Source organism: Solanum verrucosum, unplaced genomic scaffold (genome assembly GCF_900185275.1).
Source record: "Solanum verrucosum unplaced genomic scaffold, falcon-dt-bn FXZP01000060.1, whole genome shotgun sequence".
In the NCBI taxonomy this organism is placed as follows: Eukaryota; Viridiplantae; Streptophyta; class Magnoliopsida; order Solanales; family Solanaceae; genus Solanum; species Solanum verrucosum.
Window position 1 is genome coordinate 9,718,365 of NW_026020129.1, and position 16,196 is coordinate 9,734,560.

The 16,196-nt window shown below is 30.1% G+C and overlaps 2 protein-coding genes across 2 annotated transcripts; both read right to left on the reverse strand.

The window, feature by feature from the left end:
• Nucleotides 1–6,676: 6,676 nt before the first annotated feature.
• Nucleotides 6,677–8,320, reverse strand: LOC125826805 (uncharacterized). The gene is made up of 2 exons (XM_049506146.1): nucleotides 8,038–8,320; nucleotides 6,677–7,440 (listed from the first exon to the last, which is right to left on the reverse strand). The coding sequence occupies exons 1-2, from the start codon at nucleotides 8,204–8,206 to the stop codon at nucleotides 6,677–6,679; spliced, it is 933 nt and encodes a 310-aa protein (XP_049362103.1). The 5' UTR covers nucleotides 8,207–8,320.
• A 2,850-nt stretch (nucleotides 8,321–11,170) lies between these two features.
• On the reverse strand, nucleotides 11,171–14,759 carry LOC125826815 (uncharacterized). Its single transcript, XM_049506157.1, has 4 exons — nucleotides 14,497–14,759; nucleotides 12,962–13,021; nucleotides 12,510–12,572; nucleotides 11,171–11,997 (listed from the first exon to the last, which is right to left on the reverse strand). Exons 1-4 carry the CDS (start codon nucleotides 14,723–14,725, stop codon nucleotides 11,171–11,173), a joined length of 1,179 nt encoding a protein of 392 aa, XP_049362114.1. The 5' UTR covers nucleotides 14,726–14,759.
• Between the last annotated feature and the right edge of the window lie 1,437 nt (nucleotides 14,760–16,196).

Here is a 16,196-nt window from a genome sequence, read left to right on the forward strand (position 1 = left end):
GAAGAGCAAGGACAATTATGGTTTTCTCAGTTTTTGAAGGTATGGCCATAGTAGATCGAAAGCTTCAATTTTCAAACTTTATTTCAACTAGGCGTCTGTTTTCACAAAGAAGTTGATGTTCAAGGTATTCAGTAAATATATATACTTTCGCCGTTTCAATTTGTTTGACCTAATTTTTATTTTCTCGTCCATTTAAAAAAGAATAACCTTTTTTCCGATTTAGCAATCTCTTCATTTCAACTTTTCATGTGACACGTTTAAGACCACAAGATTAAATAATATTTTGATATATTTGACATATCTTTAATTTAAGATCCCAAGATTCAAAAGTCTTCTTTATTTATTTAAATTCCGTACCAAGTCAAACTAGACCAAACAAATTGAAACAAATGGATTATATCTTAACTTAAGATGATCAATTTTTTTTCCAAGTCTCCATCAAATCGTATCAAAACAACTATTTAGTTTCACTAGTGAACATAAAAGAATTTTATGTATATGATGATCTTAAATTATATAGATTTTAATAATTGCCTTCGAATCACGTAATCTTAATCATATCATTTATATGGTAAATACATACAATGGAAAAATATATTGTAATGAAAAAATTATTAAATATCGAACCTGGTACTTTTTTTAAATAAAATAAAATAAAAAATAAGACACATAAATTAAATGGAATTAACCATAACGACAAGCAAGTTAAATATGTAGCTTCTTTGAGAAAATCATATGCATTGTCCAAGAATTTAGTTATTTCCAAGAAACTTAATAAAAGAAAATTATGATGAAATCTTTTGTGCAAAAAAATAATAAAAGTTGTGATTTATCAAGATATCTTTATAAAAGTTGAATCAAACAATTATGATGATTAATTTAAAAAACTCAGCGATTAATATTCTCAATATAAAGTAGATCCCTTTTTCCTTGTTGAAATTATCAAAATAAAGACTACAAATCAAACTAGAAAATTGGTATTTTAGCTTCCTCCTATTGCATTGAAGAACCTAACCTCCCAAAAAAAAGTAAATTGTAAAATGTGAATAATTATTTTTTCAACTTAACGTCAAATTATATTTTCTATCAAATTTCAATCAAATCATGCCCAGACAACTACTTAGTTTGACAGAGAGATGTAAAGTACTTTAAAGTATTATAATCTTAAATTAGAAATTTAATAACGTAATAAAATTATGTCTAGAATCTTATAATATTGATCATGTCATTTACTTCTAACAACATATTAGATTGATTATATATTCCATCCTCGCACCACCAAATTTATTATCCCTCCGATTCATTTTACTTGTCATGTTTGTTATTTTTCACATCCCTTAGGAAAATATTAACCAAAGTAGTAAATCGACTATATTATCCTTATTTATTTTTTTATCTCAATTTAATCGTTTTTTTCCCACCATATTAATCTCTCTCTACACCATACTAGCTCTTGTGCATCACAAGTATGCATTCCGTGCCTCAAATCTCGTAATCGATCTTATCCATGTCATTTATAAGGTAACAGAGGGAAGATGGAAGATACTAGCTTCCATTACTTCCACTACTCCTTCCCTCCCAACTGTATCTCCACCCTTATAGTGTTTATCTGAATTACGTGGAAAATACTCTTGACATTAAAACAAAGTTAGTCTAACTTATTTGAATCCACACATGTCAGGGCAATTGAAACTTTAATATATGTCCAACAAGTTTCATGGATATAAGTTAGTGATCATAAACACAAATTTCATCTTTTCTAACGTTTCCAAATATGGCATTTTTTCAACTAAATTAAAAAGAAAAATAAGACACAAAAAACTAAAATAAATGAACCACAACGACAATAATAGCAAAAATTACTCAGTCTCAATTTGAAACAAGTCAAAGTTGACTATATAAATCCTCACTATTCATACAAAATAATTTGACAACTTGCATTCTTCTCAGTATCATATACAAGAAAAGTAAAGGCCAAAAATATTAAAATAATGTCCAAACATATCCACAAGGCAAGTATTATTTTATTACTATATAAGAAGAGTGAATAAATTCACTCCTCTTTCGACACGTGGCACCAAAAAAAAAGAGAGGGTTGAACATAAGTGTGAATGTGAGGGTATTTTGGGTATTTAAAAATACCCTCACATTCACACTTATCTACTAAAAAAAAATTACTATATAATATATATTATCCTGAAGGGGACAAGTCAAGAGTGTTACTGTTGAATCAGTGTAGATTAAGCACTCTCACAATTCTCTTCTTCTTTAGTTACATTGTAACTATCTTGTTAGCTTTCAACCAAAAGGAGTACTTCTTTTAAATAATAAATATGTCATTGTATGAGCTATTTATTACTCATTCCTTTTGAATTTGTTAATTTGATTTTGATTTGACACATAGTTTACGAAAGTAAATTAGATTTTGAGAAAAAACATTAAGTGATACTTGAAGTTGTCCCAGATTTTCAAAAAGACACCTTAACTTTATGCGCGTCCTATTACCCCACAAAACATTTAAAATCACAATAAATACACATCTTTTACACAATATTTCCACTTTGGACAAAAATATCCTTCGAATGTGCAATTTCTTAAAAATAAAAAGTCGGACCCACTATTGATGTATTGAAGGATGCTTTGGTAATTTCCTATGATGAATTCGTTTTGTTTGTTTCTTTTAAATTTATTTTACTATACTAAATAATTGTATAAAATATTATGAATCACGATAATTAATTACTTAAATATTTAAAAGATATAAAAATATATAAAAAATCTGATTGACTCTTCAAATTTTACCGATGACACATAAATTGAGACAAATGAAATAATATATATTATTTGAAAATTTCTTAGAAAGTACTATAAATTACAGTAATTAACAGCTAGAAATATTTCAAAGACAAAAAAAATTGATTGAATCTCAAAAAAAATTTAGTACTACATAAATTGAGAAAGAAGAAATGACCTCTATTATTTGAAAATGGCGTAAACATATTACAAATCATACAATAAGAATTAAAAATTTAAAATTTTAAAAGAATTTAATGCTTTAATTTCCACTTTGGACAAAAATATCTTCCCAATATGCAATTTTTTTTAAACAAAAAGTAGGACCCATTATTGATGTATTGAAGGATGCTTTGGTAATTTTCCTATGATGAATTTGTTTTGTTTGTTGTTTAATTTTTTTTAAATAATTGTATAAAATATTATAAATCACAATAATTATTTACTTAAATATTCAAAAGATATAAAAATATGTAAAAGATCTGATTAACTCTTCAAATTTTATCGGTGACACATAAATTGGACAAATGAAATAATATATATTATTTGAAAATTACTTAGAAAGTACAATAATTTACAGTAATTAACAATATAATATTTTAAAGACAAAAAAAATTGATTGAATCTCGAAATTTTATTAGTACCACATAAATTGAGAAAGAAGAAATAACCTTTATTATTTGAAAATTGCGTAAAAGATATTACAAATCAGATAATGATAAGGGGTAAACTATCCATTGATTTCATAAAGTGCACAAGTATTGTAGGACATTCCAAAATAGTATAATAGACAATAATTATTGGACGGATAGAGTAGGATTAAGTCTTTCTTTCAGTACTTTTCTCACATTAATTAATTTCTCTCAGCATTCAATTAGTGAATCTTTAGTAGAATTAATTAGAATACTTTTTACTTAATACAATAAAAGTTCAAATAAGATTAACAAAAATAAAAATAAAAAAAATCCTAAAAATCTATCAATATATTAAACAACATACAACATATATAACAAAAGTTCTAATAAGATTAACAAAAAGGAAAAAAAAAAATTCTTAAAAATCATCAACAAACTACATACAAAATAAAAAGAAAGCTATTCCAACAAAAGAATACATAAAGTTAAAATGAACTTTAAGAATTCTAGCATCTTAAGCATATTGAGGCAAACATTTTAATTTAATGTCATTTCTCTCCAAAGAAAGGCATTGAATATTTTAATTTAATGTAAAATTGAATTTTTTGGGTTTATGAATATAAAAGGTTTGAAAATTATGAATATTATTAATACTAATTAAAGGTATAATTTATGAAGATGAAGAAGTGTGAGTTATGAAAATAACTTTTAAAAATAATATCATTGAGAAAAATTCAAAAAAGGAGAAAAAAGAAAAATGACAATGAAGGTCATAGAGAGCGCCACATCACTGTTTAAGGTAGCTCTACTGATAATTGTGAAGAAAACATATTAATGGATTAAAAATCAAAAAGAGGTAATTAAACCCTAAAATATTATAAAGACATTTATAAAATTTGGTTGAAGCTCAAAATCTATTAGTACCATATAAATTAGGATAGAGGAAATAACATATATTATTTGAAATAACATGAAACTAACTACAAATCACACAATAATTAGCAACTTCAAAATTTAAAGGACATACAAAAAATTTGATCAACTCTCAAAATTCTACTAATGTCACATAGTTTGGGATAGAAAAAGTATCATATACGTAAAATGTACTATAACTCATAATAATTAAATAACTTCAAAATCTAAAAGACATATACAAATTTTGCTTGACTTTCGAAATTCTATCAATGATACATAAATTGGGACAAAGAGAATATTGAAAATTACATATAAAGTATTATTAACCACAATAATCAACAACTTAAAATTTAAAGAACATACAAAAAAATTGTTTGACCGTTAAAATTTTATTAATGTCACATAAATTAAAATAAAAAATAAAAATATATGGTGGGCCCGTGCTTGCACGGGCTACTATAACTAGTCATATGATAAATGTGAATGCCAAATGAGGTGTTGCTTCATACAACAACAAATAAATTAGTAATAATCATATAAAAAATAAGGTATACAACACATAGGATAAAATAAGAGAAGGTAACATAAGATTGTTGGCTTGTAGGAACACAATAAGTACATGTGGTTGACACCCAATGACATTCTTTTTTTAAAATTTATTTTTTCGAGCTTCTAAATTTATAACGTGTCAAATTATCTTTTTGCACTACTATTTTTGCTACTATATTATTATTGTTATTATCCTTGTTGTCATATTTCTATAACAACTCATAAAATTACATGTTTTATTATTGAAATTACTATAATCTTTTTACGCCTCTTTTACTTAAACAATGAATTATCATTACCTTATTTCAAGTTGATTTATTAAATTAATTATTAGTCGATATTTTGTATCTATATTTTATAGAGCAACTTTCATATATAGCAAACACAAAATTCATATTTGTATGCTATAACAAAGTTTGCATAATTGCGCTCCATAGTAAACATAAATATGTATATTTCGCTATACATATACATATACATATACATATACAAAAGAAAGCAATTGTATAATCTGTTTTGGTATACATATACGAAAAAAATCAATTGTATAAAGTGAGAGAGGTGAGTGAGCGAGCGAGATCTGGGAGAGTGGCGAGAGAGATCTGGGAGAGGGGAACGAAAATATATGTATATATACAATTTTCACGCATTTTATACATTTGCGTTTTTGTATAAAGTGAGAGAGGTGAGTGAGAGAGCGAGATCTGGGAGAGTGGCGAACGAGATCTAGGAGAGGGGAACGAAAATATATGTATATATACAATTTTCTCTCGCTTTATACAAACACAAACACATTTTATACAATTTGCGTTTTCTATATAAAGTGAGAGAGGCGAGTGAGAGAGCGAGATCTGGGAGAGGGGAGAGAGGGGAGAGAGGGGAACGAAAATATATGTATATATACAATTTTCTCTCGCTTTGTACAAACACAAACGCACTTTATACACTTGTGTTTGTATAAAAAATGAGAGAGGCGAGGGAGAGAACGAGAGTGGCGAGCGAGATTCACAAGGAGAGAGGTGAAATAGCAATAGTTTGCTATGAGGTACAATTAAATCAAACTATATTTATAGCATTTAATTTGAATTAATAGTTTGCTATTATATACAATTTTCCCTATTTTATATTAGCGGAAAATTATAATGTTAGTATTTTATTTTGGTATAACATATCAATTTTCATAGCATTATGTATATTGTATTAGTTATTAAGTTAGAAACCCAAAATAATTTAAAGGAGAAATGGAAAAAGCCCAAGAAAAATCAGCCTAACCCTATCAGGTGAGCCCACAAAAATAAATTTTCAAGTACCCCTAAATCTATTTTCTTTTATATAGTCCGGCATCAAAAAGGGACACTTTTTGGACGCTACAGACCAAAACGGACCCTCCCTGACATTACTTGTTTCTAATTTATTCAATATAGTTTAAAGTCGATAGTTTCTTTTATATTGTAACTGGTAATCTGATGAAGGTTTCCACTTCTTCAACAACAATTGGTACCACTTAATGCACCAAACTTCAAAAGAAACTATCTGAAATCCCCTATCGTTTGCTACTTCCAAACCTGGTTATCATGAATTAGAGTGAAATCAGTTCTATTTTCAGACAATCCCAGCAATACGTAAGGGATAAAACACATACGAATGAGTGAAGCTAGAATCATATTCACAAGAATTCGCGTACTTAGTTAACTTTACTTCGAAAAAGCTCAATAAAAACACCCTTGAAATATGCTAAAAACAGGTAAATGAGTTTACATTGTATCTGAAACTAATAGTTAAGATTATATGGATTTTAGACGATGCAAGGCTGACTCAATGCCATTGAGAGCTGCATTTTCGCGCTGATCAATTTCCCTCAGTACATTCTTAGCTGCCTCGGCTTGATTACAAATTGTTTGCACCTCATGATTTGCAATCTCATACGCTACAACACATTTTTGTTCCTCGTATTTCAAAGCCCCTTCTTCCTGTTTTAGAACAGCCACGCATTCTTTCAGCTTACCAATCAGTTCCATCGCGTCTACTATCTGTCTTTCTAAACTTTCCTTCTTTTTCATAACCATCGCGATATGTCTTTGTGTTTGAAAGATCTCATCTTTAAGATCATTTGCACAAGTTATCGCGTTTTCATATCTAGTCTTCAGCTCTATAGGAAATGACTGCATTTCTCTCTGACTCTTAGCTGTGAGCAAATCATAATGATACGCGATGAAATCCCTAACATTGTTGTAGAAAGATGAATAATCTGCTTCAAGAAAATCCAAGTTGAAGAAGGCATTGTTCGCACACTTAATCATTGCTTCAATGTTTTTTGTGCTTCCAGAGGTGAGTTGGAACACCAAAACTGACTTGACATGAGAGATCATGGTCTTTGATTCTTCGTTGATGTGAGAAGATGAAAAATGACGTGGATTTGGTGGTGGACTCAGTAATGACAACGGATTCAGATTTATCTTTTCATCTTTCTGTTCTTCTTCATCTATGATTAGTAGAGGCGTATTTATGTTCGATACCAATGGAATTGTTGGCATTGCCATCGATGACGCTTCAAAATCAACAATATCATAAGATATAGTACTTTTTGAAACTTCACTTCAAAATCTAAAATATCAAAACTTTACTTTATGAGTTCAATTGAACCCGTACCAACATTGATACATCCGCCCCTTAGTATCAACCTTGAAATTGAAGGCTAGTTCACTTGGTGAACTCGTTATTTTCCCTTTTCCCTCCCTTCTCCTAATGATGAGGCAAAAGTGGGTAGTGGGGACGGGGTGGAGCTATAAGGTTGGGCAAAACTCTATAGTTTTTTGTGTTAAAATCTACTAAATATTTGATAAATAATTTAGGGATAAGATATAAGTATTCTCTAGATTATGATCGAAATTTCAGAGACACATCTTAACTAAATTAAGGTCCTATTAGCTTTTGATTCATTCTTTTTGTAATTTTATATATCTTTTTGACTTATATGTCATCCAAATATCTCTCACGCATCTCATCTGAGTTCAGGGATAATAAAACCTAACTATCCTAATTTAGGGATCCCAATAATTTATTTAGAATTCAGCAAACTGCTCTTTTTTTTTTCTTTCTAAAATCTAAAACTCATAAACGCGAAAAAAGCACAATTGAAGTTTACCTTCTGCTGGAACTGCTATCTGTTTCTGAGGGAGACCTTGTCCACCTCTTTCGAAATCATCCATGAATTTCTCACTCTGATGAGGATAAATTGTTGGAGTTTCAATGTTTCTAGGCACAAACTTGGTAGATCCAGGTGGTATTTCTGAAATATAATTTTTCTCTGTCATTGTTGGGATTGTTTTTCAACGAAAGATTTGTTGATTCGAGACACCAAATTAAGATAGGGATAATGATTTTTGGACTTCAAAGATGGAAAGAGCTAGCTGAAGAAAAAAATGCAGAGGAAATAGGGAAGGAAATCAATTAACTGTGGCCCACAGGGCGGCTCTGCCTTATAAAAGTTAAGGCATGTGTCTTAGGCCCCCAATTTTGGAAGGCCTCAAATTTTTACCAAGAACAAATTATGTGTTATTTTTTTATTAAAAAAATTAATTATTTATAATAAAAAGTATATATATATTTTTTATTATATTTCTTTTCTAACATTCACATTATTTATTTTTTTAAACTCATTTTTGCTTAAAGTTTGTCAACTTATTGCTTATAGAATTGTGCTAATAATTCATATAATGATTGCTTTGATAAAATAATATTTTTCAATGTTAATTGATAAAATTTTATCTAAAACTAATCATTTTAAATAAAAAGAAGTGCTCGAAAAAATCATTTATAAAAAAAATTAAGTAATAATCTGCATCTAAATAGTTATAAAAATAATTTTTAAAATAAATATATATGAAATTTGTTAGGCCTCAATTGAAATTTTGTTTTAGGCCCCCAATTACGTTGAGCCACCCTGACTGTGGGAGAAGGGAAAAACGAGGAGACAAAACCATGAAAAACTGCATATAATAAATTACTTCTCTCTGTCCATTTTTACTGGTTCGGTAGTAAAAAAGTAGTTTTTTTCAATAAAATTGATTTGATTTAGAAAATTGAGAGATAATTTATTTTTTTATTTTATTCTATTTCTGTTAAATACTATTCTATATCTAATACATTTCTCAAAATATTAAATTTAACATATTCAAAGAATAATGGAGTGATATTTAGATGAAGTAATAGCCTATTGGCCAAACTATCAAAATTTGCCAATTTTGATTTTTTCTTTTTTGAAAGAGTAGTAATTGATTTAAAATGCATTTATGATGACAACAGAGGAACAATTTGTGTTTGGTCAAAATTTCAAAAGTACTTCTCAAAAAAAGTTTACTCTCCTCGTGGTAATTTATGTAGAATTTTTAAGCTAATTGATTAATTTATGTAATATGTAAAAAAAAGTCTAATTAATTAATTTTTAAAGCTAAAATGAATTAGAGCAACTCAATATTTTAAAATAAAATTTTGATACTAAAAAATGATATATCCAGGGCCAATTTCTGGTTCTTCTTCTATCAAAATAAATCGAACTCGGAATATAAAAATTACTACTACAAATTACAAGGTCTTCTAATGTTAAAATAATAAAAGATATATTTTAAAATATTGGTCAAAATTTACACAGTTTGAATCTTGAAAGCTAAATATGTCAAATTAATTAAGACTGATGGACCACTTAATAATAATCTGAAAACAAAACAACTTTTTTTCTTCAAATGATACAAATGGAAAGTTCAGAATTTTCTTCTCTATTTATCTTTTTAGCCTTGTCAGGAATATATTCAATGCCTATGATAATAACAAGGGCTCAATTTTTCATATTTCCTCAAATGAATTTTTTTGTTGCAGAAATTAGTTGTAAAGTTCATTTGAACTGAAACTGGAAATAGTAACTAATCAATTTGCAAGTAGAAGAAAATATCTATCAAAAGATTTTCCAACAAAGAATCCTAAGCTGTGATCCATACTTTTTTGAGAAAAAAGAAAAAATATATCTTCGAACTATCGTAAATGGTATTCAGATACCCTCCGTCATACTTTTGGGATATTGGTGCCCCTGTCGTCCCAAAACTAGAGCATGTATGCCCTTTACTCTAACGGAAGACTAAATAAGGCGCAATCTTATCCGTCGATTCGATATTTAATAAATGTCGAATCTGTGGATAAGATTATGACGCGTATATATCCTTAGTATAAAGGGTATATATGTTCTAGTTTTTGGACGACATGGACACCAATGTCTCAAAAGTATAACAGAAAGTTTTTATATACCATTTACGATAGTTCGAGGGTATATTTGTCCTTTTTCCCTACTTTTTTTTGCCCACTTAACACACTAATTTCACGGGATACTTGTTGCCTCTCATCAACATAAGTAACACAAATTTCACGGGATACTTGTTTCCTCGCATCAGCATACTCATGAGCAATATATTTTCAACAATTATAATTTATCAACTCGAATAAATTTAAATTTAATTTTCACTGTTGAGCTAAGTTTCCATTCATTACTTTAATATAGTACTATGTTAGATTACTACTCCCTCCGTCTCATTTTATATGATGTACTTTGATTTGGCACAAACTTTAAGAAAAATGGAAAGACTCTACAATGTTCCAAAAATACCCTTATTAATAAGTCTAATTTGTTAAATAAAAAAAAATACTATATCTGACTTTGAATTGAAAAGTTTATGACTTTTCTCTCTCTCATAAGTGAATGTCACATCAGTCATTAATATAAATCCAAAATAGTCCAATTCAAGAAGGGTAAAATAGAGATAATGTCATTAAATATTTACCAAATAAGGAAATGTGTCATTCTTTTTGGGACTGACCAAAAAGGAAAGTGAGTCATATAAAATGGGACAGAGGGAGTAACTAACTATTTACTATATAATTTTCCAACCTCCTTACCCTTCAAACCTTGAGCACACGCACAAAATAAGCGTGTTATTAACCTGTTCAAACTTAAATGAGTTGGGCGGATCATGATTTTATGGGCTGATTTTGCCACCCTTGGGTGGAATCAATGCCATCCATGAAACTGTAGATAAAAAAGCACTCTGAAACCACAAGTTCTAAGGCTGAAAGCATGACAAGAAGCTTTAAGGAGAATCTACTGCATACCGATAACTAAACGAAGAAACAACCTGTCCCAAAACATGTCAAAATAGTCATGAGGACTTTCAGTTTATCTAGTAGGTGAGCTAGTTCAATAAGAGGATATAAAATCCAACTAACCGAGATCATCAACGATATGTAGACTCTAGGCGTTGAGTGGTGGATTCAATCCCTGCGAGAGCTGCATTCTTGCGTTGCTTAATCTCCCTTAGCTTTGCTTGAGCTACCTCCAACAGTGTGCCAAGTTCTTGTCTCTTGGCTTCTGCAACTTCTTGTGCTACTTTATATTTTATCATATCACGTTTCAGACGTTCATCTTCGTGTTCCATACGTTCTAGCTCTTGCTTCAGAACTTCAATGTGCCTCTTCAAAGATCCAATTTTCTCTTTGACCTTCTCATGTTCTCCATGAGTACGAACGATAACCTCATCAACATCATTTGCAGTACGCATAGCATTTAAATAATTTCCTCCCCACACCGAGAAGGACAACGAGGTTTCTTCTCTCTCTGCATCACGTAAATTGTAGCGATGTTCGATGTACTCTGTGACGTCTTTGTAAAAGGAGCCATAATCAACACCAAATCCTTTCAAATATGTAAAGGTAGTATTGGCCTGATGAACCATACAGTCAATGTCATCGTTCCCAGAAATAAGCAGCTTCTGCACCAATATATACTGAACTTTAAGAATTACTTTCTTCAATTCTTCATCAAGCATCTCGGGCGTACGATTTGTCCTTGGGGGTTTCTTCAGTCTTAATAAAGGATTTATCTTTAACTTTGTTTCTATTTGCTCATCCTCACTATTAAAGGGAACTTCCAAAGGACTATGACTGGTTGATCCCAATGGTAGCCCGGGAGGTGGGGTGACTGGCTCCGGAGCATTTGCAGTTGCAGAAACTTGTACTGGAACTTCTCTGGACGACCCCGATAGTGGTGTAGGAGGTGAAACTGCTGTAACAAATTGTGGCAGTCACATTAACAACATCAACAATTTAAAGTTAAAACTTACTGAGAAGTTTCATCATTATTACATAATTCTAATTCATGTTGGCAAAACGTAAAGACGCGGCCTTTTAACAGGAATATTCCTGAAAATGATTTTGGACTGAGAAGATGTTGAAAAAAGTTGATGGAAGACAAATGATAACAGAGGTGATCGGTTCTCCTTTCCGTGATTTCGATTGTGCAGAAACAAAAGAAATATTTAATAGCACCAATACGAACAAGTTCAGGTCCGCTATATGAACCCTCCTCGTTGATCATGTTTCTCCCTTTAAAAATTCATCAAATGCACTTTTATCATTTACGTTGGAATTTTAAACAATATGTGAACTACTTTAATAGTAACCTCTACATAGAAAAAAGGAAATGGAACCTTGAACCAAAACAGAATGTTACTTCACTAGATTAAAAATCATTAATCATGAAGCAAAAATAAGGAGTGGGGAAAGGAGGAGGCTTACCATCTGATATCTTTCTCCGAGGGCGACCTGAGCGACGCCGTGAAGGTTGTGAGGCTGGCATTTCTGTTGTTGCCATGGATGGAATCCAACATAACAACATGGAAATACATAGTTTGAGAAATTAGATTAAGTAAAGGAAAACGATATATGCTTAACGGTTGAAACTTAGCTAAAAGTAAATAGAGCTAACAGTGGAACATATTTTTGTGGTCTCAACTATATCATACTCTCTTATTTCCCTCTTTTCCTTTTTCACATCAAAGCTTTACAAATGGCAAACCGGAACGAAAATTCATTTACAACAACTACCCTCATTCCTAAACAACTTGGGGACGGCTAGTCGGCTATATGAACTTTCAATGATCATGAACCAAAACAGGATGTTAGTTTTCTAGATTTAAAATCATTAATCATGAAGCAAAAGTACGGAGCGGGAAAAGGAAGAGGCTCACCATCTGAATTCTGTTTCGGAGGGCGACCAGGTCTGCGTCGTGAAGGTTGTGAAGCTGTCACTTCAATATCAACATGGAAAGATTTAGTTTAAGAAATTGGAAGAAGTAAAGGAAAACGATACATGCTTAACTGTTAGAACTTACTGAAGCTTTAGCTTAAGAAGATGCAGGACGTTTTAAAAGTTAAAACTTCTTGAAAATTACTAAACCTTTAGTCAAAAACAGATGTAAGCTTTATGTTGCAACTTACTGAAAACTTACTAAATCTTACTGAAAACCAGCTCGATGCCTCGTTCCTTAAACAAGTTGGACACGACGATATGATCTCTCACGTATAACATTTCTCTTCGTTCTTCAAATTCTACCTAGTGTCTTAATCTCCTAAAATTCCCCCATTCATATAGGGTAGAAGGGTAGCAGGTAGTTTCCCGAGGGAGAGACAGGGAGCTAGCCTCCTTTTCTCATCTTCTTATTTAGTAGTCTTACCTAGTATTTGCATAGTATTCTTTTTATTCAATCGCACTACTACATGTTACTTCGATTGTTTTGTTGATCTTGCTATTGTATTGTTATTGTCTTTTCTATCTACTATCATGTTATGACTACACTTCTTTTGAGCAGATTGTCGAGGATCTATCGGAAATAACCTCACTATCCCACAAAGGAAGGGGTAAGATTTGTATACATTCTGCCCTCCTTTCTATCCCAATTTATGTGGTATCCTTCTGTTAGTCCCAAAAAGAATCACATTTTCTTATTTGACAACTATTTAGCAACACCATTTCCATTTGTCTCGCTTAACATTTTATTGTCAAGAAAAGTCGACTAAAATTTACTACTCCCTTTATCCCAATTTATGTGGCACTTTTCATTTTTAAGAGTCAAAAAGTTCCAATTTGACCAAGAATTTGCGGAATCTTCAAATCTTTTGAAATGAAATTTATATATTAGTAAATCAAGTAAAAAGTACTATTATTCACAATAAGTGACAATTCAAAATATTAAAAGATGCTCCCTTTGTCCATAATTAATTGTCTACTCTTGAATTGACACACCTATTAAGGATTAACATAATAAATTTACCATTTTACCCCTACCAATTATGAAGTAATGAATTAAAAAATTAAGATTTTCAATAAGTTTACCTTTTTCAAAATTAATTAATTTAGGGTATAATAAGTTCAAAAAAAATTGTCTTCTTGATTTGTCAAAATGAATAAGTTAAACATAGACTTGTTTGAATTTCAAAATCCAAAAATTGTCACAGAGCGAATACTAAAATAACTTTGATAAGGGCAATTTGGTAAATATAACAAAGTTTTTCTATTACTATTTCTTAAATTCCGTATCCAATCAAACAATGTCACGTAAATTGGGACGACGAAGAAACCTTAGAATCAAAATAGAATGCTTCTCATGTCCAACAAAATGCAACTACAGATAATTTAGTCAGACCCTAATATGGATACCAAACGCTAGACGGAAACCCAAATGTTGATAGAAAATCATAAAGCAAGAGTAGGTAGCTAGCTCACCATCAGATCTCTGTTTCCGAGGGCGACCCGGTGTACGTGGACGGGGCTGGAACTGGACAGGAATATAGAGATTTGGGGCAACTCTTTCTCTTAAACTGCACCTTTTACCAGAAAGTTCATTAACAGACCCAACTTTCCTCTTATCATCTTGCATGTAACTATCATCAATACTCATTCTTTTGCACAAAGTTTTTGTAAACCCAGGTGGAATTTCTATTGTTTTTGACATTGATTAGCTTCCTTCTGCTGCTTAAAAGGGGATCTTTAAATACATGAAAAATTAGCTCAATTTTTGAAGGGGAAGAGGTTCAAGAGAGATTAAAAATGGTGAGAAAATGGAGCTAATGATAAAAAAAAAGTTAAATGGTTTGGTTTGCAGAAACACAAAAAAAGAACAACAGTTGCAGTGGAGGAGTGTGGGAAAAAGAGCAGAAATATTAGTGCAACTTTCGAGATTTTTAAATCATATTTGATTGTTTATTTTTATTTGTTCACCGTATTAAAAATAAATGTTTATTTAAAAAAAAAAGAAGAGGTAATTTAATTTATTATTAATTATAGCTATTTTTAAAAATATTAATTTTATTATATTCAAAATGACATAGTAAAATTATCATGAATATGTCAAATCAAAATTTGACAAGTAAAAATGGCTTACTTCATATGATAAAAATTTGTAACATATTGGTGTGTTGATATTGTTCACTTCGAGCCTAGGTTCATAGGCTTTAAAATCATCGCTATGGTGTAAGTCGTGCATAGTTATATATCTAACATCTTTTGTGCTTTGTTGATTTGAGACTCTTATCGTAAACTAGAGTGTCACATACACTCCATTTTTATGGACTGAACGTCCTTGTTGATGTTTGTCTCATCATACAGAATTTGTCTAAACTCAACATTGTGATTTGCTCTATTTTTTCAAAATTTACTTAAGCTCAATTAAACTTTGATCCGCTATCAACAGAGCTGACACAAAACTAATTACTCAGGAAAAATGATAACTTTGAAGTACTACATCCAAAACTTGATAATTTCTTTTAGTACTCTCTAACAAGGGTTGCATTCAAGTTTATAACGAGTACATAAGAGAAATACATTGGACACCCTATCTTAAATAAGAGTTTGTATCAATAAAATATAGAAATTAAAAGGTTATGTTGACAATGAAAATTAATTAATTGGGAAAAAAAATAAAGGGAATAAAATTATTATTAGATAATTTAAACAAAAGGTTATTGATTTTTCAAATTCATAGATTTTTCATTTCTATCCACAAAAATCCATTGGAAAAAACAAACCTAGAAGTTTTTTTATTTATTTATTTGATTGCATGAAATTCAAGAATTCTAGGGAGTTCTTTATTCACTACCATCAAGTTTCTTTTTTTATGGGGAAGGAAGAAGAAAAATAGAAAGAAAATTTCAAAGAAATAGATAAAAGGGGAAAGAAGAAAAAATTTAAATAAAATTGATGAAAATAACAATAATATTGTGACTATAAAAGATTTTGAAATTTTGTGATCTTAACCGAGAGATATGAATGATATAATCAAATCACACCTCGAATCTCACGATTTTGATGGTGTCATTTATAAGGTAAGTATATAAAATGAAAAATACTATAATGAAAATTTTACTAACTATGAACACGACATTCTTTACCAACAACTTAAAAAAGAAAAAAAAGACACATAAATT

Coding starts and splice junctions, on each gene's coding strand:
- LOC125826805 (XM_049506146.1), bottom strand. CDS start 8,206: ATGACAGAGAAAAATTATATTTCAGAAATACCACCTGGATCTACCAAG. Junction 7,441..8,037: donor GATAGCAGTTCCAGCAGAAG/GTAAACTTCAAT, acceptor TTGATTTTGAAG/CGTCATCGATGGCAATGCCA.
- LOC125826815 (XM_049506157.1), bottom strand. CDS start 14,725: ATGTCAAAAACAATAGAAATTCCACCTGGGTTTACAAAAACTTTGTGC. Junction 12,573..12,961: donor TCCGAAACAGAATTCAGATG/GTGAGCCTCTTC, acceptor TGGCAACAACAG/AAATGCCAGCCTCACAACCT. Junction 11,998..12,509: donor TCGGAGAAAGATATCAGATG/GTAAGCCTCCTC, acceptor AATTTGTTACAG/CAGTTTCACCTCCTACACCA.